This window comes from Castor canadensis, chromosome 15 (assembly GCF_047511655.1).
Source record: "Castor canadensis chromosome 15, mCasCan1.hap1v2, whole genome shotgun sequence".
Lineage (NCBI taxonomy): Eukaryota > Metazoa > Chordata > Mammalia > Rodentia > Castoridae > Castor > Castor canadensis.
This window is the reverse complement of record NC_133400.1, coordinates 78,916,987-78,941,940: the sequence shown is the minus strand read 5'-3', so window position 1 is coordinate 78,941,940 and position 24,954 is coordinate 78,916,987. Positions and strand designations below refer to the sequence as shown.

The 24,954-nt window shown below is 37.9% G+C and overlaps 1 protein-coding gene across 3 annotated transcripts in view; it reads left to right on the top strand.

Annotated features, from left to right (window-relative positions):
* The first annotated feature begins 8,393 nt into the window (after positions 1 to 8,393).
* The window catches only part of Stam (signal transducing adaptor molecule), a 68,533-nt gene continuing 51,972 nt past the window's right edge, over positions 8,394 to 24,954 (top strand). For 2 of the 3 annotated variants that reach the window (XM_020180979.2, XM_020180978.2), the window contains exons 1-2: positions 8,395 to 8,621; positions 21,052 to 21,136. In XM_020180979.2, coding sequence (XP_020036568.1) covers positions 8,582 to 8,621; positions 21,052 to 21,136 — 125 coding nt within the window. In that variant the 5' untranslated portion in view covers positions 8,395 to 8,581. Of the gene's footprint in view, positions 8,622 to 21,051; positions 21,137 to 24,954 lie in introns of all 3 variants that reach the window. The other variant, XM_074056582.1, reaches the window with a different exon arrangement.

The window sequence follows — 24,954 nt, the reverse complement described above, 5'->3', positions numbered from 1 at the left end:
GAAGAATGAAATCTGTTGAAATTGTTCTAAGAAAGGGAAAGGAGGATAAAGGAGAATGATGAAGGGGTAAATCTAAGATATATTGTAAGCACATATGTAAATATCTCAATGTATCCCCATGTTCAACTATTATATGCTAATAATCTTTTTAAGAAATGGATGCTCAGGCAACATAAATTATAAGAACTCCCCATGGCATGAATGCTCCATATTCTTTCCCTCTTACCTTGCCTATGTATCTCTTTCATTAGGCTGTTCCTGAGTTATGTTCATTATAATATACAGGTAAATGGAAATAACATGTTAGCCTGAATTCTATCAGCCTTTCTAGCAAATAATCTAATCCAAGAAGGGAGTTATAGAACATCTGGTTTTATAGACAATCAGTTGGAAGCACAAAAGACAAGGTGTCTGAAATAGGGGCAGTGTTGTCAGAGAAAAATTAACCTGTGGGATCTGATGCTGTTGTCAGGTAGATGGTGTGAGAATTGAGTTTAATTGTTGGGCACCTGGTTGGTATCCACAGAGAACTTGAGAATCAGTATGGAAAACTCCATACACAACTGGTCACAGAAATGTTTTATGAACAGTATGAGAATAGAAAAAAAGTGTTATTTCCCTATACATCCTCTGAAAAATGACGGTATTTTTTTTTCCTGTCTGATGGAAACTAGCATCATTCTTGGCCTTTTGCAAGCTCCAGAGATAGTTCTCTCTAATGCCCCTGTCTCTAGCTTTGAGTACTTCCTTCACATGCATCAGCTGATCAATGCCCAGCTAAATATCCAGGAGGAATCATCTGCAGACCTCCTGAATCCTGTGTGTCACAAGTACTCTGTCCTGTGCCGTGGGCACCCAATATCCTCATCTCAAGGAGACTGTCAGTGCCACAGCCTAGAAAATCTACACAGGCAGTAATCTAAGGCATTCCTAAAACTTCATTTGCATCTCATCTCATCTCATTGTTTGTGTCCTCAGAACTTTTCAATTGTTTCAGGTAGGAGGACAAATCTAGCTTGTTAGTCCATCTTGAACAGAAAGTATCCAAAACACTCTTTTCTTTCTTTGCCTTTAGCACGAAAAAAAACTACCTATACAGTAATGAAAATGGGCATTCAGGCTGGGAGTGAGGCTCAAATGGGAGAGTGCTTGCCTAGAAAATGGGCACTCATCATTTTTTTTCACCATGGTAGTTGTAGAGAGGGTGATTGAGGAAAAGTAGTGTAGACGGGATAAATTTGATCAAAGTACATTCTATGTATGTTGTAAAATATCACATTGAAACCCCTTTGTACAATTAGTTTATGCTAAAAAAATTTTTAAAGATGGTAGCTGTAAGGTTTTTTGAAGATGCCATTTACCTGAGTTTGCTAAAGAGTTTTTTTTAATCACAAAGCTGCTGAATTTTGTGATAGGTTTTTCTGTACTTTCTGAGGTCATAGCTGATGATGAATTCTTGTTTGTTTGTTTTGCATGTGATTCTTTGTTTCATCTTTTGTATGCTGGGGATTGAACCCAGGGCTTTGAACATGCTGGACAAACTTTACTAATGAGCTACACTCCTCCCCCCTGCTCTCACCTTTATTTCAAAAGATATTTTGGCTATTATAGAATTCTATGGTGACAATTTTGAAGTTTTACAGTTTTAAATGTACTGCATGCTGTCTTTAAAATTGTGTAATTTTATTGTAAGTGTACTGTAATCTTATCTTTATTCATCTGTATATAACATATCTTTTTGGTTTTGGATGTTTTTAAGATTTTTGTCTTTATTACTGATTTTCAGCAATGTGGGCTTTGGTAACATTGTTATTGTTGCTATAGTTAGGGTTTACTGAAATTCTCAAATCCGTGGGAATAGCCTGGCACTGGTGGCTCATGCCTGCAATCCTAGTTTCTTGGGTGGCTGAGATATGGAAGATAACTGTTCAAGGCCAGCCTGGACAGGAAGTTTGAAGGACCTGTCTCAACCAATAGTGAGGCATGGTGGCATGTGCCTTCATCCCAACCTACAAGGGAGGATAATATCATGGATCAAGGCCAGTGAGACCCCATCTCAGTGGGAAAAAGCTGGGCATGGTAGTGTGTGCCTGTCATCCAAGCTACTGGATGGAGGTATGACAGTTCTAGAATTTTATTTATTTATTTATTTATTTATTTGCAGTACTAGGGATTGAACTCAGGACCTTGCACATGCTAGGCAAGTGCTCTGCCACTGAGCTACAGCCCCATCCTTGAATTTTACATTTTTGAATGCTGGTATTTTTTTTTTGGAGGGATGTTACAGTTTGGATCTGAAGTGTCTCCCAAAGTCCCACGTGTTATAGGCTTGGTCCCTAGCTTGGTACTATTGGGAGGTAGTGGAGTCTTTAGGAGGTAGGGCCTGGTAGAAGGTCTTTAGGTCATAGGAGACATGCCCTTGAAGGGAATAGTGGGATCTCAACCCCTTCTTTCTTTCTCTCTTTTCCTTACTGGCCACGGGGTGAGTGCTTTTGCTTTGCCACATGCTTCTGCCATGATAGGCTTTTTTTGCCTGAAGCAATAGAGGAAACTCATCACGGACAGAAACCTCTAAACTGCAAGCCAAAATAAGCCTTTTTTTCTTTAAGTTGACTATCTCAGGTATTGGTTAGAGTAACATAAAGCTGACCAACATGGGGTGGATATTCCTTTTAAGAGTTTTATACTTTGTTTTACCATTAACATATGTGTTGTCCATATGTATTGATCCTTTCAAGAGTTATTTATTTTTTTGCAGTACTGAGATTTGAACTCAAGGCCTACACCTTGAGCCACTCCACCAATTCCCACCCCCTTTTTTTTTGGTAATGGATTTTTTTTCAAGATAAGGGCTCCCTAACTATTTGTCCAAGCTGGCTTCAAACCGTGATCCCCCTGATCTCTGCCTCCTGAGTAGCTAGGATTACAGGTGTGAGCCACTGGTGCCCAGCAAGAGTTACTTTTTAAGAGCAAATCTAAAGCAGCCATCTTTCTTAGGCTACTTTCCCTTACTAAGACATCACCTCTTTGGGGTGCTTACCTAATAACCAGTGTTTTAGGTCTCTTACCTCTGATTCTGAGAACTGAAATGATTCCCAGATTATTGTGAAGTTTGGGGATTTTCAGGTTTTGCTCCCTGATAATTGTTCTTTCTGTGAAAGTTCTAGATTTGTAGAACTTTACCTTGCCCATGACTAGATTAGCATCCAGCAAGTCTCAATTCTCTGCAGAGCACCTTCCTACTCACTCCTTCAAATTCTTATCTCTTAGCTTCACCAAACTCTGATTTTTTTCTCTTCAATACTTCGAGAGCTTCTGGTTCTTTTTGGATTCCTTCTCCCTGTGCCACAGTCCAGAAACTGATTCTGGGCGGAAAGCTATTGGCAACCACAGGGCTTACTGCATGTTTCCTTTGTGCTCAGGATCCCACTCTAGTGTTGCCTGTCATCTCACATTTGAAATCAGTCATTCCATGTATTGTTGTCTAGTGTTCTATTTGCTTATGGTGAGAAGTCCAAATCCTATTACCTCCTTATGGCCAATAATGGAAGTATGACATTTAATCATAGCATATTTCATAATGCATTTGAAAAACATTTATGTGATACCTGTGAAAGCCCATAAATACAAATGATTAAAAAACTAATGCTTATATAAATAGGTAAAAAGTTATAATATTGTGGTAGCATTTAAATATGACACCCCAAATTCCTTGAAATTCCCTTCCCCAGAGGGTAAATTCTACTTCCTCCTCCCTTGAGGGTAGATACTGTGAGTGCTGGTCCAATAGAGTACTATTGAAATGATGCTGCACCCAGTTCCTAGTACAGGTCTTAAGAAATTAGTAGTTTCCCCTTTCTATCTTTTGGAATGCACAGACTTATGTCCATTCAAAGTGCTGGGAGGAACCAAGGAGATACATAGGAAGTCTCATGTAGTTGTCTGGCTAACAGCCTCAATGATCCAGTCAACTGCCAGTATCAATCGACAGATATATAACAAGCAAAATTTCAAATATTGCAGCCCTAACTGTAGAGTCATCCTAACCTTTGAGCTACTCCTTCTGATACTGTGTTTCAAGAAATGCAAGCTGTCCCTGCCCCTGCTGAGCTCTGATCAAATATCTGATTTGTAAGCACCAGATGATTGTTTTTGATGTAAGAGGCTAAATTTGGGGTGGTTTTATGTAGTAATCAATATCTAGAACAAATGTCATACCATTAAGTGCTGTGACACAAGTGGCCAATTAACCAATTAATTACAAATATTTACAATGTGCCTTTTATTGGTTAGGTACTAAGTCAGGAAATGCTTTTGGGAAATGAAGTCTGAATGGAGATGTACAGAAGGTCCAGGATCTATCTAAATTGAATAAGAGTTGTTCATTGGAGGATATGGAAAGGATGGGGATATGTGGCCAATTGCCAGGAGTTCAGAACAACTACAGAGTATGAGGAAAAAACTGTGTAGAGATGAGGTACTTAGGGACTAGTTCATGAAAGATGCAATACTAAAGAATTAGGGCTTAATCTTGAAAGCAGAAAACCCCACATTTGTAATCAGACAATTTAATTATTTAATGACTAAGTCTTCCCACTATGCTATCCTCCAATACAGGGTAAGTTCACATAGATCTTTTATCTTTATGCGATTCCCAGAATCTAGAATGGCACCTGGCATGCACAGGGAGTTAACATTTATCAAATGATTGAATGACTTCAGAGTCATGTAAGAATTTTAAGGGAATGATACAATTATATTTGCATATTAGAAAGAATGGTCTGGGGATATGTGATTGTATTAGTCAACTTGGGCTGCCATAACAAAATGCCAGAGTGACTGAAACAAACTGATTTTCTCACAGTAATGGAGGTTGGAACACTACAATCAGGGTGTCAGCATGGTTAGGTTTTGGCAAGAGTTCTCTTACTTGCTTAGATAGGTGCCTTCTTGTGTCTTCATAATGCAGAGGAAGAAAGACAGCAAGTGATGTAGCATCTCTTTTTATAAGACACTATTTAATCCCCACTAATCCCATCAAAAGGGTGTCCAAATTTAATCATCTCCTAAAGAACACACCATTGCATTGGGATTAAGTCTTCAATATAGGAACTTTGAGGGATACAATTTGTTATATAGCAGTAGGAAAGAAGAATATATTGGGATGTGAAAGTATTAGAGTAGTTTCCCCCCCACACTTATCTATTGGGGATATGGCCATGGGTGCCCCAAACTGTAGCTAGTACTGCACCATATAAACCACATATACGAATATATGTATTGTTTTTTCCTACACATACATACCAATGATAAAGTTTAATTTAGAAGTTAGGCATAGCAAGAGATTAACAACAATAAAATAGAACAATTATAATAAAAGTTATGCGAATATGGTTAATATCATAATCAAATGGCTAGGAAGTGACTAATGGGAGGTAGCATATATAGTATGGATACACTGGACAAAATGATGCACGAGGCTAGAAGGAGCACAATGGTGTGAGAGTTCATCATGCTACTTAGAAAGGCCTGCAATTTAAAACTGGTTTATTTACTATTCTTGGACCTGGCTAAGCATGGGTCCTGCAGATAAGGGGATGAAGTGTATCAGAGCTACAGTAGTGACAATGAAGCTAGGGAAGAAGGGCTGAACCTGAGAAATATTAGTCATTCTTATTTGAATTGGAACTATTAAACTGTTAATAACCTTTCTGAGATATTCTTTTCCCTAAATCTTAAAATTATAGATTTGTCCTGGAGTAATTCTGTTTGCATGTCAGTGTCTTTGTTTGCAATGTAGAACAATTTTCAAAATCAAACTGAGAATAATGGGATATATTTTAAAATCATAATAGAATTTGTTAAACATAGTATTATAGAAACATTACAATGTGAAATTGAGACAGTCTCTCTAAAATGTTTTAAAAGCAATGTAGTTTCAGTGTTCTAAAGGGAAACTAGCTTCAAAATACAAACAGTTTGCTTCTTATATTTGGCTTCTACTTTAAATATAAAAAATCATGAATTTTGTATTTTAAAAATGTTTATTTTTGTAGCATAGCAATCATAAAGACGCCCAATAACTTGCTAAAGCCACTTTTCTAGGTCAGAATACATGGGTGTTATTATTGTTACTACCCATATTCACATATTGATAATTAAGGCTTGAACAATTTGTTCACTAGCTTATTGCTGGCAACAGAACAATTCAATCTCATTACTGGAGCAGAAAGCATGTCCAAATACATTTTCATAACTATCTGGCCCTGATACAGGACAATTATGATAATGTCCCCAAGATGCTGCTCTGTAACTTGAGGTGGACAAGTTGTCACTTGATTCTGTCAGCCTAGTAATCCAGAGCAGGTTTTTGAGAGACAATACTCTGCTTCTCATATGTAGTGATAATTTGGAAAAATTTTATTCTTGTCATAATGAAAGCACAGCACTTTTTTTTTTGTGAAGCTGGGGTTTAAACTTAGGGCTTCATGCTTGAAAAGCAGGTGCTCTACAGCTTGAGCCACATCTCCAGCCCATTTTCACAGATACGTTTTTGACATTGGCCCTTCTAAATATTAAGAACCTGGTGGTACCAACAAACCACATTTTTTCATTGCTGTTTTTAACATGGTTGGTTTTTTATTTTTTGCCTTTGAAAGAAAATATTAGGGAAATATAAAATGCACGAGGACCAAAAGCATCATCCAGAATCTTAACATTCCAAAAGAATAATATTCTCATGAATTTCCTTTCAGACTTTTTAAGTTGAAGAGTATTTGTATTTTAGTTTTGTAACCTTTCAAAAACATGTATTCAGATTTCCAATATAAGTACAGATCTATAATGTCACTTTCAATTGGCTATATGGATTTAAAATCACATGTACTATAACTTATTTGACCAATAGTAATTATAATGACTGGTTACTTATTTAGTGTCTACTGGATGCCAGGCACTGTTACAAGGGTTTTGTTTGTATTAATCCACTTGACCCTCACAACTCTATTATTCTTCTTTCTTATAGATGAGGAAATAGACAACCAAAAGGCGAAATAATTTGTTCAATCCCTTAATATTGGATATTTTAATTGCTAACCATGCTTTGATATTATACCCAATATTGCCATGTATATCATCGTCCATGTTTTAAAAGAATGTCTTTAGGATAAGTTTCAAAAAGTAGAATTGCTAAGTCCAAACGTATTTACATTTTAAAAGCTTGTTACATACTTTCAAATAGTACCCTTAGGAAGACTGTTAATTTACACTTCAGCCAACATATGTAACTGTTCAGTTCCCAACATTCTTGATTCGTCTATCTTTGTCTGAATGAGGAAAAACATTAACTGCTACTTTAAGTTGCATTTTTCACCTTCAGAGTTGGGGTTTCATTTTAACTGGGGTTTTGTAAGCACATTTTGTGTACTACAATCTAATCGTTGACGTGTCAATGTTTGTTTCCAGCTACATTCGGAAGTGTTGTAATTTGGGTTTAATTTACATAACTTCGATTTACGTGCAAGATGAATTTCCTAAATTTGTCCCAAATCTCCAGGAGATGGCCCTTAAAATTTCTACTTGGCCTACAGGCTAATTTTTTTTGCACCTAAAAAAACGGTGCAAAAAGAAGTCTTGAAATCAACACATTAAGCTGCTAGGAATCACTCATCAGTCGCTAGCTCCGTTTTTTCATTCTGGTTTTGCAGTTAGGGGCGGCGACCTCGAGCAGCGAACCGCTCAGTTCTAATACCGCAGCTGCCTGGTGCCTGCCGGGTTAGTCACAGGTGCAGACGCCCCACGACCCGAGCTGTCCGCACACGGGGGACTCCCGGGGAGGAGCCGCGCGGCGCGGTGACCTCCTCCTCCGACCGCCCCGCACCGCACGCCCTGACACTCCCCTCCGCAGGGATTCCAGCCAGCTCCTCAGCTCACATGACTCCATCTAAGCAAGTTTCTGATCATCCCAGTCAGCGAACCGCACTCATAGACTTTTTACTTAGAAGATGATCCAAAAGAATCCCCATCCCTTTCCAGAGGTTCTGCAATGTTATGACAGCCGAAAAAACAAGCCAGAGAGCAAAACAAAACAAAGCAAAAGCAAAAAAAAAAAAAGGACTTCGCCCTACCCCAACTGGACCCTGTCTCAGTCTGATTCACTCCTGGGGTCGTTAGTCGGCTTCGGTGCGCCTGGAGGACCCTGTCCTCCGGAGCCGCCTTGCCAAGGGAAAAGCAGAAAATGCAGCCACTAATTCTTCTCGCACGTGTGGGCAATCAAAATAGAAATGAGATAGAGGGGGCTCTGTTGGTGGACCTGCGCTGACCGGTCGGATTCTGGTTAGTTTGAGGAAGGCAGTGCTGAGGTCGCCTAGATTCCCGACATGCTCTGCGCGGGGGCCTGCTCGGCTCCTTTGCTGTTGCCGCCGCTGCCGCGGTTGCTGGGGGTGGATGGGAGGAGGAGCTGTCGCGACCCCTGTGGAATCAGTATTTTCTGTTTTTACCTGAGCCGTCTTTCATCCTCCATCGCACCCTGACTCCCGTGTGTCGAGGGGGAGTTCCTGCGGACACCCGGCACGCAGTGGAGATGCCTCTCTTTGCCACCAATCCCTTCGACCAGGATGTTGGTAAGTGTTTTTACCGCTCGCTCTGCTGTCCATTTCCCCACTATTCTGCAAGCCCCCTCTGCCCACCGCCTGCGTACATTGTGGACTTTAAGGCCATGACCAAGCTCTTCCCCTTTCCCGTGGCTCCGTTAAGAGCTGGGAGAAGGGGAGGCTAGTGCATCCTTTTAGGAAGAAATAAGACACAGAACCCCTCCAATGGGCCTTGAGCTAGTACCATGGGTTTGGAAGGAACTTAAGGGGTTGGTGTGAAGGGCCCGGGAGGGGCAGCTGGTGGAGCATCTGGTGCTGGGACTTTGCTTCTGGAAGAACAGGGAAGGGCTGAGGCGGATCTTGGCTGGAGAAGGATTGTAAACCCGGGAGCAGAAATGTTTCTCTTGCCAAATGAGGAGCATCTGAAACTAACAGAATCTTTTAGCTAAGGCTCCTTAGAGGGTTTTATAATCTCTTGTGTAAGGGTTTCTGGAGGAGAGAGCTCCGTAAGGGTAGAAATGTTGGGAGATACGAAGATGAAATACTTGGCCACAGCTGAAACGCAATTGAGGACCTGAGACTTTGGGATGTCTTTCCCACGCTAGGTCTTTGCACGTGAAGTATGGAAGAGGACTTTGAATCTGGAAACGTGTCTGAAATGCTGAATTTGTGTCGTTCTCTTGAGTCTTTTTGGGTTCCTACCCCCGGGTTTGGAGTAATAATTAGGGGATTTGAATTTGAGGGAAGAGAATTTTGGGGTGATTTGAATGCAGTTAGGAACTACCTTGGCATAAAGTGTAAAATGAAAGCAAGCCAAATATTATATCCAGGTCCCATAAGAGAGAATTGAACAATTACTATAGAAACAGTGTAAGGACAACCTGACAGTTACTTTATGCATCTTTCAATGTTGTGGTTATGAAAGGTGAATTTTGAATTTTGTTCCTTTGACTTTTCTTTAAGCATGTCACTGAAGCTTGGAGGTTTGGGTTAAGAGTAGAAAAGGGTTCAGTCCTACCTGTGCCACCACCTAGCTCACAGTGAAAACATAGGCATAGTAAACTCTCTTAGTTCCAGTGTTCTCCTCTTTAAAGAAGGGAAAACTGTTCTGTGAGTCAATGAAATATGTAAGAAATCCTACCACAGTACACTTATACAGGCACTTGATGGATGCTAGTTTTTTTTGTTCCAATTTGAATGAAGTTCCTGAATCTTAGCAGTAAATGGAACTTTAGAGCTGACTAATAATGCTAAACAAGTAACAAATTGGGAAATTTGTTATAAATGCTCAGCCACTATTAAACAACACAGTGCTCATTCACTTAAAGATAGAATGATGAAGGAGACCTGGTTGCTGCTCTCAGGCAGTTTCACAACTCATTACATTCATCTTAAATGCTTAAGATAAAACAATTTTATATTTGTTTCTTCTGTTTCCAGCACCTTTTTCTAGTTTTAATAGTACTGTGTAATCTAGCTACCAACTAACCTTTATGTCCCACTGACGACTTTGTTTTTATGGTGCTGGGTTTTGAAGCCAGGGCCTCAAGCATGTTCCTATGATTTTTTGGTCACATGTTTGCATTGGATTCAGATAAATTTCTTAGTAAGAAAAAGTAAATAAAAAAAAAACCCCAAACAGATCAGTTTCTTAATGTCAAACCTGTTTTTTGCACCTACAACGCCCAGTAAAAACACAGGCTCTTCTTGCCTTTTAACTTTTGTTTCTATTGTTTCCTCCTTCTACATGTCTTCATATTTTAAGGACAACTCAGAATCCAACTCGATATACCTGAATTATTTCCTGATTACTATAGCCTAGAGTTTCTCAGTAGCAACATGTTTAACAGTTTGGGCTAGGTAAATATCTTTATGGGATCTGTCTTACACAATGTAGGACATTTAGCTTAATCCTTGGCCTTTACTGGCTGGATACCAGTGGCACCCTGCTTTCAGTCGTGATTGAAAAAGTCTGGCTCCCAGTTTAAAACCACTGCTCTAGTCCATTGTAATTTCTACCTTGTCCCAAACTCCTGCAAGGCATTTTAACATTTTTGTCTTTATCAAATGATTAAGCATTAGAGATGTTACACTATTTTTTGTTCCTTATTTTATTACTGCGCAGTATGTTTTCTCATTGTTGTGTTGTGTTGTTTTGTTTTGTGTTTACTGGGTATTGAATCCAGGACACTGAGCTTGCATTTTACTAGAGGAGCCATATCCTCCAGTCCCATAGTAGTTTTTCTTGTGGTGTGGGAAATTGAGCCTAGGGCCTTGCACATGCTACACAAACAAATATTCTACCACTGAGGTACATTTGCCACCTACCATAGTAGGTTTTTAATAAATGTTTGTTGAGTTGAGAATGTGTCCATTGCGATTGCTAGACAGTAAACTTCTTGGATGCAGGAATGTTGTCACAGACTTTTGATCCACTTGCCTCAGCCTCCTGAGTGCTGGGATTATAGGTATGTGCTACCACACACAAAACCAGAAAAGTTTACTTTTTAAAGTTAGTCAAGTTCTGGAATTTGGGGCAGTTCTTTCCTCATGTTCCATGTATTGAAATTTAATGAAAGTTCGCCTAGGAAGACCCTTTAGAAATTCCCAGTTAACAATCCTTGGGCAGAGTCCAATAGACTCCCATGTTCCTTTTTTGTTTTTTACTGGTAAGGCATACAGAACACAGTATGTAGAATACATTTAGCAATATTCTTTTTTACCTGTCTGCTAGTAAGTGTGTGAGTTACAACAAAGCATTCTAACTCACTTGATATTTTTGATAAGCTAGCATTTGCTTTTTCTCAAAATTGACATCATCCTTATTCATGCCCTGAAACCTTGAATCAGAAATTGACTGATTTATGTAATACAATATTTTTTTGTTGTTGTTGGTAGTACTGGGGATTGAACTCAGAGCCTTGCTAGGCAAGCCACGGTGCCTGAGTAGGCAAGAGCTTTCTGGTAGGACTCTTTGTTGCCACTTTTGCTCTTTATAATTGATTTTCACTACATTGACCTTTTAAAAATGTTGGATAGAGGTCACTTACCTGCACTTAGAAGAAAATGCGAATTCCTTACTGCGGCCCTCGATCCAGCCCCTTCCTGGGTCTCTCATGCAGTTATGACGGCCAGACCCTGTTGCGCCAGGATTCTTGCTATCTGAGCACTCAGAGCTTATTCTGCCTCTCTAGCTGTCATGTGTTATTTTCTTTGCTTAGGTTACCCTAAGGGTTTTTTGTTGTTGTTCTTTTTGGGCAGTACTGGAGCTTGAACTCAGAGCTATGCCATTGAGTCAAACCCCCAGCACTTTTTGCTTTAGCTATTTTTCAAATAGGGCCTCATGTTTTTTGTCTGGGCCAGCTTGCACTTCAATCCTTCTCTATCTATGCCTTCGCATAGCTGGAATTACAGGCATGTCACACCATACCTGGTTCCTTCCCTAAGGTAGTTTGTGGTCTCAGTGTCATCACATCATTCAGGACTTGGCTCAAAAGTCACTTTCTAAGAGAGGCTTTCCTTTGTTACCATCTGTAAAATGTATATCCATCCATACTCACTCACTCCTTCCTTGTTACATTTACTTGACATTGGGAGGGTGGCTCAAGTAATAGAGCACTTGCCTACAAAGCATGAACCCTGAGTTCAATCCCCAGTACTGCAAAATAAACAAACAGAAACAAAACCCAAAAACTACCTGATATTAAATTGACTAACTGATTGTCCATTTTTTGGAATATAAACTCCATGAAGATGAGAACTTGTCATTTTTATCCCTAGTATTTCAGAGACAATGCCTGGTACATAGTAGAGTACTCAATTTATCCAATAACAAATTATTAATACTTTTCTAGCTGGTCAGTCTTGTGTCCCTTTTGGTTGTTTTATTATCACCTAAAAAACAATCTTGAAAAAAAAAGTACTTAACTTTCCAGTCTGGTTCTTCATTCATTACTTGATAATTTTATTGTGTTCCAGTATCTTGATTTAAAACCCAAGAAGTGTCTTTATTTTGTTTTATTTTATTTCATTTTTAAGTTTAATTTAACTTAATTTTATTTTTTGTGGTGCTGGGAATCAAACATAGAGCCTTGCACATGCTAGGCAAATGCTGTACCACTGAGCTACACTCTCAGCCCTTGACCTTATCTTTTTTGTTTTTGTTTTGTTTTTTTGAGACAGGGCCTTGCTGTGTTGTGCAAGCTGGCTTGAACTTGTGTCCTCCTGCTTCCGCCTTCTGAGTTCTGGGATTATAGGTGTGCACCACTAAGCCTGGTGCCAACAAGAGGTGTCTTTGAATCACTACCGTCTCTACTAATTCATTATATCTTTGCTTATATACATATATATATATATGTGTGTGTATAAGCAAATATACACATATATATATGTATATATATATGCGTATATATATATATGTATGTATAGTAAATTTGAATTCTTAATCAAACTACCCCTAAAGGGCCAGTACACACTGTACAGACTTAGGCATGTTTTTAATCCATTTCACTTTGTCCAATCAGTATTAAAAACCACAATCAGTTTTTCCCCAGAACTGTTGTTTGATGGGAAGACTTTGTTGGCTTTGGGCTTAAATTGTACCTACAACATTTACTCTTAGTAAATGGGCAAAATTTATAGTTGCACATGTATAGAGAGAACCTCTTTGAGATCACTTTTCACACTGTAACTAGGCATAAAAATATCCCACTGATGGGGTTGCTCTGAGGATTACTTTTAAAAAGAATTAACATTCTGACTTTTTACTGCAGTTGGGTGTGCTTCATCTACTTCAAATTTGACATATTCAAAATGATACTAAATTTTTTTTCTCAATTATGCTTTTCCTCTGTTTTGATGACTGGTACACCAGTTTTTACTTAGGGAGGTCAAGAGCCTAGGTGTCATCTTGACTTCTGTAGTTGTAATTTTCTACATTCCAAGCAATAAATATGTACTGTGTGCTGTGTGTCAGACACATTGAAGATGCCCCTCGACGACTGCAGCGTTGCTCTAGCCTGTGTGCCTATCTTCCTCATAGCTCTTGAATCCATCCCTCCATTCATGCAGCTGCTTTTAGATTAATACAGAAGCCTCTAACTGTCCTTTCCTGCCTGTAGTCTGTCCCAGTCATTTTCCAGGTGGTTGATAGTGATATTTTAAAACGGTGAGTATAATTGTATGGCTCTTCTGATAAAAGTATTTCATTGAATCTGAAGCCTTCATGGTAATTTGACTTCTCAGCATGGCTTATAAGACCTCCTGAGCATTTGGCTCCTTCTTAACTCCTCAGCCTTACCTTCCATTCTGAGGTAATGCTGTTCTAAGGTATTTCATGCCTAAGTGGTTTTACAATATTATGCTTTTCAGATGTAGATTTTCTGGCCTAACATAACCTTCTCTCCATTGGTTCTCTCTCTTTTTCCTTCTGTTTTGTTTTGTGTGCTGGAGATTGAACCCAGGCCCCAAGCACATACTGCACGCTACCTCTGAGCCACACCCCCCGCCACTGGCCATTGTTGAAGGAGTATTGTGTCTGTAAACTGACTCAATTACATCCTTCTCTGGCAACCTGAACATAATGGGTAGTCATCCCAAATGATTGACAGTCACAAGTTTTGAGGACATCACAGTATCTGCTTATCAGAAAAAACTAATCCAATCCATTGAGAATACCATTGAGATTCATTTGAGGCTCTGGTGTGATTTTTCTGGATACTGTGGGCAAATTTCTGAATTTTTTTGCGTATTAGTGTAAAGATAATCTGAGGATGAAATTGTCATCATGAGGGTTTAAGTTCTTTAGAAGCAAGTCTGTTTTGTGTTATTTGTTCATGGGTGTTCAGAATATTTGATAATGACTGCCACACATTCCTGGATATGCATTAATTCAGAATTCTCAAGATTGTAACTATGGTAATAGGCAGTTTATAATTAATCAGACATAGGCCTGTCATTTTAAAATAGTAACTTTTTAATAATTTATGTGGGTTTTTTGGGCAGTACTGGGTTTTGAACTCAGAGCTCTGCATTACCAGTTGAGCCACACCTCTAGCCCGATAATTTAGCTTTAATTAACTTAGCTAGTATATTTTTAAATGAGATGGTAAGTTTTAGGATTTAAATGTGTTCTTTTAAAAAATGTATTCTGGTATTTTTAAAAGAGGCCAGTATGGCTACCAGGCAGTAAGAATGATGAATTAATTATTAAAATGCACTACCAAATCAAAATAACAACTGGCTTTCCTTTTCTAAGATGAAGTAAAAATTAGACTGTGAGATATTGTTCAGAGTGTCTTACCCAATCCCTTTGAACTGCACAGCAGTTGAGGACTATTAGGTAGGGTGCTGGACACTGAAGCTTCATATTTGAGACTCTCTTAGTGTTAGTTGAGTACTCAGGCTGAGGGCATGCATACTGAAACAATTACTCAAAGTAGAACTTGTTATTATTTTTGAGGGATTTACAATATATTATGGCTTCTTGAATAATTAGAGGTAAATCTGAGACAATTCTCTTAGCATACCCCTAAGCCAGAACAAAATTGAAGAGCATTTCAACAAGTGCATCCTAAGTAACCTACTTAATTATCAGAGTAATGTTATTTTCTCTCTTATGAACCATTTTTACGTATTGACAGTAGGTTAATTTCTTTCCAGCAGCCAAGATCTGACTAGATTATTTCCTTGTTCAAAACTCTTGGCTGTCTGTCTCCCTTCCCCCTTGCTGTACGGAGGTTTGAACTCAGGGCTTTATGCTTGATGGTCAGGCACTCTACTGCTGCAGCAACACCTCCTACCCTTTTTGCTCTGGTTATTTTGGAGATAAGGTCTCACTTTTTGCCCAAGCTGGCCTGGACCACAATCCTCCTGTTTTAGGCTTCCCACCATCACTGTGATGACCCGGTTGAGATGGGGTCTTGAAAATTTTTTTTGCTTAGCTGGCCTGCAACGATGGTCTTCTCATCTCAGCCTCCCACATGGCTGGGATGACGGGCATATACCACCATGTGTCAAAAACCTTTCTGGTTCTTCTTTTCTCTCCCTACAGGCTCTCTGCCTTTCAACTTGCATGAGGGTTTACATTGCTTCTGTGACACCTTTTCTCTTTTGTATTTAGGCCTGTGTTACTTTCGTTTCCCTTTTTAGGTTGTAAGCCACTTCAGTTAAGGCCTGGAATAGACTAGAAGTTCATTCTGTTTTGTTGAATATATATTCAAATTTTATAAATTGCTGCAAATAAGTCCCCTTACCAATATAGGCGTGGAAAAGTGGGGGTGCTTTCCTGTCCATCATAAAGAGTCATGGCCTATACCCATGTGACAAAAGATAGGTTAAATGGGGTATGGTGGCACATGCCTGAAATCCCAGCTTTCAGGAGTATTGTGAATTTGAGGCTAGCCTGGGCTATGTACTAAGACCCTGTCTCAAAAAACAAAACAAAACATGCAGCAATAACAAAACTTGTTAACAAGAGAAAAGCATAAGGAATTGATTTCATTGTAGTTTTACTTGACATGGAAAGACCTGGGGTGAACTATTCATTTTTATGTTTAGGTTTGGTGAGCTAATGGTAAAAGGCTGAGGGGGGAAACACACAAAGATCTTTCTATTCAGGTTCTTTTTAGCCATTCAGTTACAGCAATTCTTCTGGGTATGAGGCAGGATTGAGAGTTTTAATTTCTTTACAGCCAGCTTCTAGACAGAAATAATAATAATCGTAATAATAATAATAGTAATTCTGGTTTTTATGGCTGGCTGTGGAGAAAAGAGCTTCTAGTTTCTATGATACATCTTGGTGATGAGGAATTCTAGTTTTTAAGACTTGCCTCGTGGGATTATGAGGGGCACAAGACAGGCGAGCAGGAGAAAATCAGAAACTACTTTTGAGGTTTATGCTTTGGAGTATCACTGTCTGAGCCCCAGCCCTGAAAATCACAAATGTTTAGACATTTTGTGTTCTTACACAAGGGACTCATAGTGTAAGTGTCTTTGTTGTCTTCCATATTAGAGGACTGTGGGATGGTGCAATGGTTTGAATATGGTTTGAGCATGTCCTTCAAAGGCTCATATGTGAAAGCTTGATGTGCCCAGTGTGAAGATGTTGAGGTGGTGGACCCTTCAGAGGTAGGGTCTAGTGGGATGGAATGAGGTCATTGTGGGGCATCATCCTTGGAAGAGATTTATGTAGTTCTCCTGGGACTCTGGTTAGTTTCTCTGAGAGTAGGTTGTTATAAAAAGAGTAAGCCTGGCACCTGAATTTCTCTGGCTTCTTGTTTCCTTAATGATCTCTTCCTTATTTGCCCTGACCATTGTGATGCTCTCTATCATGAGGTCCTCCCAGAGGCTGAACAGATAGGACTGCCTGATCTTGGACTTCTAGCCTCCAAAACTTGAGCTAAATAACCTTCTTTTAAAAATATAGTACCCAGCCTCAGATATTTTGTTATAACAGCAGAAAACTGATAATACAGATAGCTATAACTACCCTACATACCAGTACCCATGGTTATTACCTACTACCTTTGTACTGTATGCTTATGCCAATTCTACAGTGCTGTGACCGACTGGTAGGTGATACCATGTCCCTTAGGGCTGTGATATAGATCAGGTTTGTAAGCCTGCAAAGAATTTGAACACAGTTGTTACTTTCTATTTTCTGGTTTTTAACTTGTGAGCTACCTCCAGCTCTCAGTTGTAAGTCTAATGGAGAATCCAGTGTTCTCTGTTGAGTTAGGCAGCAGAGCACTGAGGAGAGGAGGAATCAGGAATTTCATTGTCTCACGATCAAGACAAACCATTGCAACAAGAATCTTATGGATTAGTCCATTTCAGGTTAAAAAATCAAGTCAGTTATTGAGGATCTTGGTGATGTTATTTTTCACCATATCTGATATTTTGAGCTGTGCTCTAGTCAAGACTTTGTTATCTTCTTGTATATAGCTTTTGTCTTTCCACCATGTATATTCTGTTTCTTCTACATTGCTTTTTTCCGTTGTTTTTTTTTTTGTTTCACTCGTTCATCTTTTCCTTAATCTTTTATAGTTTTTTTTTTTTTTTTGCTTTCATTATTTTCCAGTAGTGTCTTGAGGGTTTTTTTTGTCTGCGTCAGCCTGGACCATGATCTTCCTACAGAGGGGTCTTGCTAACCTGTTTGCCTGGACTGCCTTTGAATCACAATCCTGATTTCCTCCTCAATAGCTAGGATTATAGATCTGAGCTTCCTTGCCCAGCCTAGTTCTTTTGATTTGCTAATATTTTGTTGAGAAATTTTGCATTTATGCTCATGAAAGGCATTTATAGTTTTCTTGTAATATTTTGTTCGCTATCTTAGGGATTAAGTTAATGGTGGCCCTATTAAGTTAATGGTGAGTGGTTGGGAGGTATTTCCTTTGCTTTTGTCTTCTGTAAAAGATTGTAGAGAATTGGCATAATTTTTTCCTTAGATATTTGTAGAATTCACTGGTGAGCCCATCTGGTATTAATTTTATTGGTTCAATTCCTTTAATGGATGATAGGTCTACTTAGATTGTCTGATCTTCTATGAGTTTAGGCAGATTATGTCTTTAAAAGAAGCAGTCCATTTCATCCAGGTTATTAAATTTATGGGCATAGAATTAGTAGTAGATAAACTTATTCAAACTAATAGCAACAATCTAGTATGCTATTAGTTTGAGTAAATTTATCTATTAGATTTTCAAGATTTTTTCTTAATCTTTGAATTTCTGCAATTCGAATATAATATAACTGTGCTAGCTTTCTTGGTATTTATTCTGTTTGCTATTCTCAGAGCCTCCAGGATCTGTATTTGTGTCTGACACTAATTTTGGGAAAACTTCAGACATTATTACTTGAAGTATTTCTTCTGTTTTTCTTTTTTTCTCCTGGTGTTCCCAAGACGCATATTATACCTTTTGTATTTTTTCCACAGTTCTTGAAATTCTCTCTCTCTCTCTCTCTCTTTCTCTCTCTCTCTATTTATTTTCAGTGTTGGGAGTTTCTGTTGATACATCTTCAAACTCAAAGGTTCTTTCTTTTGTTATGTCCATTGTACTAATGAATCCATCAAAGACATTCTCGATTTCATTTTTGTAGTTTTTGATTTGTAGTATTCCTTTTTGATTTTTTCTTAGAATTTTGATGTCCCTGCTTGCATTGTCTGTTCTTGCATTTGTCTATTTCTTACATCAGAGCCCTTAGCATATATTAATCATAGTTTAAGATATTCTGGTCTGATACTTCTGACATCCTGCCATGTATCTGTCTAGTTCTGAAATTTGCTTTGCCTTTTCAGTCTGGTTTTGTTTTTAGTATGATTTGTAAGTTTTCATTAATACCCATAGATGCTGTACTAGAGAAGAGGAACCCATTCCACATCTTAGTGGCCTTTAAATAGGACTCGATAAGGTGGTAGTAAGGTGTCATTGGATCATAGTCCTATGATCCAATGATTAAGTCTTGGTCTTTTTAGGTTTTTTTTTTGAGTCAGGGTCTTTCAGTGTAGCCTCAGCTGGCTTCAAAACTTCATTTTCCCAATTGTGAGGACTAGGACTATATGTGTGTACTTCCATGTCCTGCTAGCTAGGTCTCAGTGTTTTTGTTTGTTTGTTTGTTTTGTTTTGTTTTTTTGGCAGTACTGGGTTGTGCACTCAGGGCCTTGCATTTGCTGGGCAGGTGTGCTACCATTTGAGACACACCTCCAGCTCTAGAGCCTGAGCCTGTGTTTCTGGACTGTGAAGTCATGAATGTTTCTCTGTGTTTTCCCACTTAGGTGAGATAGACTAACTAGAGTGGGTTGTTCGATTAGACATTAGTAAAATAGTTTCTTTTAGCAGCAGGCCTTATTAAGAAGAGTGAAGTTCTCTGGGATGTTTCAGAATGGTTCCTTTTCCTTTTATATTGACTATGAAAACCCATTATAATTTCTGGAGTTGAAACTCAAAGGTGTGAGGTTTCCTTTCTCTGTATTTGTCCCCTGGAGTTTTAACTCTCACAATGTTCTCACTGAGCCTCCAGCAGTTTGATAATTACTTTAGGTTTTCCAGCCCTGGTTTGGTCCCTGTGGAGATTTCTGCTTGTTGTAAGTTGCAGTTCTCTGTCTTTAATTTTTGAATCAGCAATTTGTCCTGAAAGCTCCCTTTCCTGAAGGATCCAAAAAGAGTTTTAATTTTTCAGTTTGCTCAGCTTTTTGTTAAGATGGAGTCATGACTTCTAAGCCCCTTTCACGTGGGTTGGAAACTAGTAGTACTTCCTTTATTTTTTGTGCTTTGTCTCTTCTGTGCCTAGCATCTACTAGTCCATAAAAGCTTTGCTTGACCTGCAGAAAACAAAGCTTCACCTTTTCGCTGCAGTTGAGAAGTGGTGACCTACCTACATGTCAAACATCCTTTATTCATTCCTTCTAACTTTTAAGTCCTTTCTTCATTTTCACTGCCATACTTTCTTTCTGCTAAAAGTTTTTGAACCTTCTGAGAATTCAGTGGTATAAAACAGGCTTGTTCTTAAGCTTTTTCTTAACTCCTATTTTGATCTTCCTTGCTTGGGTCTTCTATGTACATTAATATATATAGTATATATACATATATTTTTACAAAGGTTTTGGGATGCAGTTGCTATTAAGAGTTTCACATGTTTAACTGGTTCTTGTGTGTTTAAAAACCCTTTTTTTTAAATTGAGGGAGGGAGCTAGGGAGCTGAGTTAGATGATTGTGCTCAATCTGTCATGCCTCTGTTAATGCTTTTAATATGTCAAGTTTTTATTTGTGGAGAAACACTCAGTCAAAGCTTGACTTTCTTTATTCCTGCAGTCTCCCTGCTCCATTCTCAAAAAATCAAATCAATAAAACTGCAAAATAATTTACTTGAAACATTTTGATAGAGATTTGTGCCAAGCCCCTTCATTGGCAAGTAAAGCTAAGAATTTTTTTTTCTTATTTTGCTCTGTTTGCAGGTGGAGATAGACCTGAATATAACTTTTTTAAATAAAGAAAAATCAGTGGCTGATAGTTGATGCTAAATAAAAAGCAACTGAAGTGTGACTGGGGAAAAATTTTGTGACATAATAAGGGTGCACTTTCCCTTTTTATTTATTTTCTATTTATTTATATATATTTTGGTAGGACTGGGTTTTGAATTCAGGGCTTCATTTTGCAAAGCAGCCACTGAACTCTTGAGCCACACCTGCAGTCCATTTTGCTCTGGGTATTTTGGAAATGGAGTCTCACGAACTATTTGCCCAGTCTGGCTTTGAACCTTGATCTTCCCAATTTAAGCCTCTCAAGTAGCTCAGATTACAGGTGTGAGCCACCAGCCCTCAGTTCACTTCCCCTTTTAAAGATGGACATGAAAATCTTATTAACCAGAGTACTAGCAACTGTTTGGTTTTGATGTTAAGACTTTATCATATGATTACATAAGGATTTTTACAATAATATTTCTGTAATTACTTTTATATCTGCAGAGAAAGCAACCAGTGAGATGAATACCGCTGAGGACTGGGGCCTCATCTTGGATATTTGCGATAAGGTCGGCCAGTCTCGTACTGGGTAAGTGTTCAAAGTTTCAAGAGGGTTTTTAATCCATCCTTTTCCTAAACACAGAGAGAAGGATTAAGAGGTAACATGTTACTACGTAGTTTGAAAAGAGCATTTTTTACTAGAAAGATTTGAAGAATCATTCCCATTTAGGTTATCCCTTTTAACCACTGAGAGTGACATGCCTAGTAAAAAGGTAATAACTTATCAATGATTGTCTTCCATTGTTTACCTTCTGAAGTATAGCTTTTTCCACAGACTAGAGAGTCACTAGTCATTTCTTAGGTCTGAGTGCTTTTCTTAGTCATATCTGCAACATTCTACTGGATGGATCAATGACTGCTGAAAGAGATTGAGATAAGGGAGATAAAGTCTTAACCTTTTTGGCATACATTACAGTTCAGAGTGGATTTACTGATGTGCACAAGAATGATTCTTCAACTCCTGGGCTAATAACAGTCAACCTTTGGCAGTCTTATTTACCACACTATGCCACACAAATAGTTTTGTCTCATTTGTGTACTTTCATGTGAAAAAACTTAGGAAGCACTATTAAATTGCGCTTGATTCTCTAGTTGGCAATCCTTCTTTGGCTCTTACAGATGTTCCTTAAACTTTCCTGATCCATTTTTCCTTTTTAATACTTTTTCTTTTGAAATCTTACAACTTCCAGGTGTCTTTATATGGGTGAAATTGCTGTAAACCTGTTTTCCCTCCTTTGTTGCTTCTTTCTGTTAATGATGTTATTCTTTCTTTGTACTTAAAATGTCAAAGTCACCTCCACATTTTGTTACTCAATTCTACTACTCCACTTCCATAATCTCTCTCAAAATGTTGATGTTATAAAGTCTCTCTAATTCTTGAGCCTGGCTAATCAGGCAGGGCCTTACCACCTCTTCATTCTAGTCCTGTAGACCTTCAGTGTACTCCCTCACCAAGTTTCCAAAGATTGTCCCAAGTATGACCCTGTTTCCTTGGTATTTTACATTTTAGTGTATTAAACCATATTTCTTTCTGACCCAGTTCATTAATTTAGTTGAAGTTTGATAACTACTGTGTTAGTAGTTTCATTTTCATTTGACCCGTTTTGCTTGAGACATTCCTTACCTTGGGAATGGTAGAGTAACCTGATACTTCTTTCCATAGCCATCTCTTTTTTTCTAATTCTTACAGCAGCAACGTATAACAGCTCTGTTCATGTTACTCCCTGCCTTCTGTAGCAAGTTAAGTTTAAACTCTCTAGTCTTTTTGGTCTTTTATTTTCCTTTTACTTCTTTCCTATCTGACATTCATTTCAGTACAATTACTTGAGCTGCCAATGCTGTTTTGGTCTAATGATTTTGGTTCTTTTATTAGTTCTGCGTGGAATATTTTCCTTTCTCATCTTGCATCTCTGTGTCTTAAATCTTACCAGATGTAGGTTAGATCATTTCTCACACAAAGCCTTTCTTTATCCTCTTTAATGACAATAGTACTATGAATTCTCAAAACACTGTTGTCAAAAACATTCTTCAGGCTGGGGATGTAGCTTAGTGATAGAGTGTATACTTAGCATGCCATGATTCCCTGGATTCAATCTCCAACACCAAAAGCAAATGAAAAGAAAGTCTTCATTCTTATTTGTGCTTGGTCCTATATTTTAGTAATTTATGGAATAAACTTAGATTTGTAGAATGAGCAGTCCATAAATTTTTGTTGTGCAGAGGAAAAAAACTGATAGCTCAGTGGTTGAGAGTATGGACTCTAGAATGATACTGAGTTCAACACTTAGCTTTGTCAACATTGGACAAGTAACTTGCCTTTGTGGGCCTTTTCTAGTTTACCTCATAAAAATAGTATCCTCTTCATAGGAAGTTGTTAAACAGTAGTTAATCTACAGGGTGTTTTTATCAGTACTTGATACATAAATACCTGCTTTTGATTAAAGTTGTATAGTTTGATCTGTCTCTGTGTATTTTATTTGATAAAATTTTATTTCATTGTTTTTATTTTCTTGGGTGGTACTGGGGAAAGTTTTTAAAAATGTCAAGCCCTCAGTAATTTCTTATCTGTGTGATTTCTGTTTAAAAACACTGTTTTGCATACATATCCAGTTGTGTTTCTGCTTTCTTGGTGTAACTTGATACTCTCATTGTAGAACTTTACAAGCATAAAGGCCACATTGTGGCTTTCCTGAACAGTAGGCACTTTTGCTTTCATGGGCTCCTTTCTAATTAAAAAAAAAAGATATTTTATAATTGCAGTGTATTAAAGAAAATTATACTTACTGTATTAAAACATTTTCTTTGATGTAAAGTTCATTTTTTCTTATTTTAAAAGAACTTAAAAATTTTTGTGTGCCTCCAAAGTTATCTTGAGCCCTAGACACTGTGCCAGAAGCCCAATAGATAAGATTACAGATTTGGTTTATATATTCACAGATCAACTCTTTAATAGAAAATTATTAAGGTTCTTTTCCTGTGAGCAATAAAGTAGGTTATTTGTGGTGGCATTCCTAATATGTCACTTGTTATGAACTTATTTTTATTGTGGTACAATATATATATAAAATTAAGTTATACAAAATTGAACTTGCCTTTTAGCCATTTTGAAGTGAGCAGATCAGTGGCACTGGGTACATTCCCACTGTTGTGCAGGCCTTACCAGTGCCTCCCTCCAGAACCTTTTCATCTCACAGGGACCCTGTGTCCTCTGAAGAACTCATTTCCTCCTCCTTCTAAGCACTTAACAATAGTTTTTCTTTTTTGGCAATACTAGGGTTTGAACTCAGGGCCTCATGCTTGCTAAGCAAGTACTCTACCACTTGAGCCATGGCCATAGCCCTGCTTTTAATCTTTTAAATCATCTTCTAATTAGTGTATTCGGAAAACTTATGGAGATCTGGTTTATGTTACTTAGGAACTAAATAAATATGTTTTGAGATGGTTGCTGATGGTGGTGTAAGAATACAGAATAGTACTGCATATGTATTACATATTGTCAGTGAGATGTGGTGCCTGATGTACCATAAAGAAGATTGAGACATGTAATTTTGGTGAGGGGAGAAGAGGACATGAGTCCTCCTGACACACATTCAGATTGGGTTGTTTGAAGTAGCAGAAGAGAGAGGTTGTGTTTTGGGATGTAGTCTACAAGATGATTATATATTAGGCAACAGTCTAGATTTTAAAGAATCTAGATTTATTGACATTTGATGTTAGCCTGAAGTTTTATAAAATATGTGGATGTATTTAAGAGAACAGATTCAGGGTTGGTAGATGGATCTTAGAAAAAGCATTTCTCTTTTAGTAATTTTGCATTTTTTTCAATTAAAATGATTTAAACTATAAATGTATAGTAGTAGAATTAAAGTCTAAATAAAATGAAATAATTTATATTATTTTAAGACTTTTTTCCCTCCTACCCCTAGTCTTTTATGAAACCATTTGTCTTAGAATTGTGGTAGTTTGAAAAATATTCTTAGATTTAAAGAGGAAAGAAAAGATTAAGTATTGTGAAATTTCATTTGGTTAGAATTGTGACCCAGAAACATAGCTCCTAATGATGTGAAAAATTCTCCTTAATTCTTTAAAAAAAAAAAAAAGAAAAGAAATCTTAAAAGTTCTTTAAATTACACACACACACACACACACACACACACACACACACACATATTTACATTTGTTAATTTATATATGCTTACATAAAGTATGTAATACTTTTTAAAATAGGTATTTATTCACATGGTTCAAAAATTAGAACAATTTAGAAAGATGAATTTTTGGTTAAGTTTTATTTTTGAGACAGGGTCTTGCTATATAGCTCAGACTAGCCTCAAACTCTGCCTCAGC